The sequence below is a fragment of the Carica papaya genome, chromosome 5 (genome assembly GCF_054855325.1).
Source record: "Carica papaya isolate Zhongbai chromosome 5, ASM5485532v1, whole genome shotgun sequence".
Lineage (NCBI taxonomy): Eukaryota > Viridiplantae > Streptophyta > Magnoliopsida > Brassicales > Caricaceae > Carica > Carica papaya.
Window position 1 is genome coordinate 22,484,194 of NC_142313.1, and position 3,137 is coordinate 22,487,330.

General features: G+C 48.9%; 1 protein-coding gene across 1 annotated transcript; it reads left to right on the forward strand.

Annotated features, from left to right (window-relative positions):
* Window positions 1–763: 763 nt before the first annotated feature.
* LOC148255901 (uncharacterized) lies at window positions 764–2,828 on the forward strand. Its single transcript, XM_088220420.1, has one exon. It carries the CDS (start codon window positions 1,183–1,185, stop codon window positions 2,812–2,814), a length of 1,632 nt encoding a protein of 543 aa, XP_088076546.1. The 5' UTR covers window positions 764–1,182; the 3' UTR covers window positions 2,815–2,828.
* The last annotated feature ends 309 nt before the right edge of the window (window positions 2,829–3,137 follow it).

Genomic DNA, 3,137 nt, shown 5'->3' on the forward strand with positions numbered 1-3,137 from the left:
GTGATTTACTGTTATTTGGCCCGTTTACAGCTTTAAATGCAAAATGAGGTTTGATGTGTTCATTTTACAGATTTGTGTGCATATACTACGTTTTTATTAATCATGGGTTGAATGACTGAAAAACTGATACTGTATGTTATCTGTTTGGCATGAATTACTGTTTTGCTTGTTTGTATGTGAATTGATGATGCTGACTGAGGAAAAGGAAAATGAAAGATTGTGTAGACTGATAATTGTATTATGGGGGTCAGCCTGACTAGATATCTTGGGAGATGGTGGACGGACCGGGTCCGTAGGGAACCCTACCGGGATTTTGGTCTCACATGCCGGACGGGGTATGGAGATCTTATGGTTTTGGCGCCCATACCGGACGGGGTATGGGGACGGCCCGTTTCACCCTCATACCGAACGGGGTATTGAGGTTTATGGTTTTGGCGCCCATACCGGACAAGGTATGGGGACGGCCCTGGAAACTGATTGTGAATGTTAAAGGTTAACGGGTAGCGGGACCCCTATGGACCCCCACGGATACTAGTAGGCTGGTAAATGAGAAAAGATATGTTGTACAATGATTGAATTACAAGAGGCGTGATAAGTGTTATGTTTTACAGCTTATATTATTCCATGATTATGATAATGTTATTGTTTTCATAAATTCCACCGAGGTAAGTGGATGGAAAAGGTTTTTATGTTAATAAGCGAGTTTGTTGTAAATTATGCTCCATTGGTCTTTTTGTATTTTCTACCAACCTTTACCTCCGTGACGGTGAGATATCGTGATGTTCTTACTAGGCTAGTGTAGCTCACTCCTTACTTAACCATTTCAGATCAGGAAGACATGGTTCCCGAGCCCGTTCCGTAGGAGGACGACGAAGGGGATGCCTAGAGACTCTGTAGTCATACTCATAGTTTTATTTTTGAGTTTCTCTCTTAGTTAGTTTAATCTTTTATATTTTAAGTACGTTTTTGGTTTTTCGTGTAAGGGATGTTAACTGAAATTTTGATCTCGCTTCCGCAATTGATATATTTAAATACTCATTTCATTTTAATATTTCCGAGGCCGTTACAGTTGGTATCAGAGCCAGGTTTCCTCGGACCCATCCCTTACACTATAGTCCTTTAAAGAAATACTCACCGATTGGTCGTTACTCAACCATTCCTTGTAAAAGCAGGTACACAGAAATGAGGAGAGGAAGGCCCCCACTAAACCGAGCGGCCCAAGATAATTCGCTTCGGGGGGATTTGGACAGATTATATGAGATGGTGGAAGCTCTCGTAGTTGCCCAGCGAAGGCAAGAGGAGAGAAGGGAGTTACCCGGACCTCCTCCGCTAGCGCAGGTTGAGCCCCCGCTACAGCAGGCTGATCCCGAGCCACCCAGGCAGGAGCCTGTTCCTCCACAGTACCACCCGGCACCACAGCCGCGGTACGACCCGGTACCACAACCACAGTACCAACAGGTGCCGCCACAGCATATTTCAGTGCCCCCACCACATCAGCAGGCGCCACCACAGGGTCCCCCAGTTCACCCTCAGCCGGTCCCAGTCCCTCTACCTCGGGACCCCGCTCCCTCCTTGATCGACCCCGGCTTCATAGAGAGGTACAGGAGACTGAACCCTTCTACTTTTTCAGGGGGATCCTCTTTCGAAGAGGCCCAATACTGGCTGGCAGAGACTGAGAGAGCCTTTGAGACCTTGGGGGTAATTCCTGAGCAGAGGGCTGCCATTGCCTCCTACATGCTGGTAGGGGAAGCGGTACGCTGGTGGGAGCTCAAGCGGGCCACCCTGCCTGTACCAGTTACTTGGGAGCAGTTCCTAGCGGCTTTCCATGCGGAGTATCTCCCTAAACACATCCAACATTTAAAGGAAATGGAATTTGCTCAATTGGTCCAGGGTAATATGACAGTGTCGGAGTATGCCCGCAAGTTCCTGGAGCTGGGCCGACATGCCCCGGAGACATTGTTGGATGAGGGCCGAAAGGCCAGGAAATTCCAGTGGGGCCTCCGCCCCGCGATCAGACAGCACTTGTTGGTGATGGAGCTCGAGACATATTTGGCAGTCCTGGCAAAGGCGCAGATAATAGAAAGGAGCTTCGACACCCGCCCCCAGCTAGCGGGAAGTTCCCGACCTTCAGCCCCGCTCCGCAGGCCAGCGCCTACCATGCCTGTCCAACCCAGTAAGAGACCCAGGCCTGCCGTTCAGGGCCCTCCTCAGGCTTTGGGGGCAGCACGTGGGAAGATCTGCCAGTACTGCGGCAGGGATCATGGGGACCGACCCTGCTACCGCATCAACAACACCTGTCGCATATGCGGCAGTGCCCAGCACTATGCGAGGGAGTGCCCTAGGAACCAGAATCAAGGGAGGCCTCCAATCCAGGGCAGAGTTTACAACCTTACCCAGAGGGATGCCGACGCAGACCCGGACGTGGTACATGGTAAACCCAAGAAGGAAGTTTGTATCCAAGAGATTCCAGTAGTTCGAGACTTTCCAGACGTATTTTCGGATGAACTGCCCGGTCTACCAGGGGACAGAGAGGTCGAGTTCACCATAGACTTACAGCCAGGAACCCAACCCATCTCGGTAGCTCCTTACCGAATGAGCCGCATCGAGATGGAAGAGCTAAGGAAAGAAATCACTGAGCTACAAAACAGTGGCTTCATTAGACACAGCATTTCCCCATGGGGTGCCGGGGTTACTTTTGCAAAGAAAGGGGATGGAATGTTGAGACTGTGTATTGATTATAGAAGGATAAACAAGGTAACAATTAAAAACAAGTACCCTCTTCCCCGGATTGATGACCTTTTTGATCAGTTGTAGGGTGCACAGGTCTTTTCTAAAATAGATCTACGATCAGGTTACCATCAGGTAAAAGTGAGAGCAAAAGACATCCCCAAGACGGCATTCCGAACCAGGTACGGACACTATGAGTTCCTGGTTATGCCGTTTGGGCTAACCAACGCCCCGGCCATCTTTATGGATCTAATGAACAGAATCTTCAGAGAGTTTTTGGATAAATTTGTCATCGTGTTCATCGATGATATCTTAGTCTACTCAAAAAGTAGATAAGAACATGCTCATCATCTTGCCCAAGTCCTCCAGGTACTCAGGGAAAAGAAGTTGTATGCAAAGTTGAGCAAGTG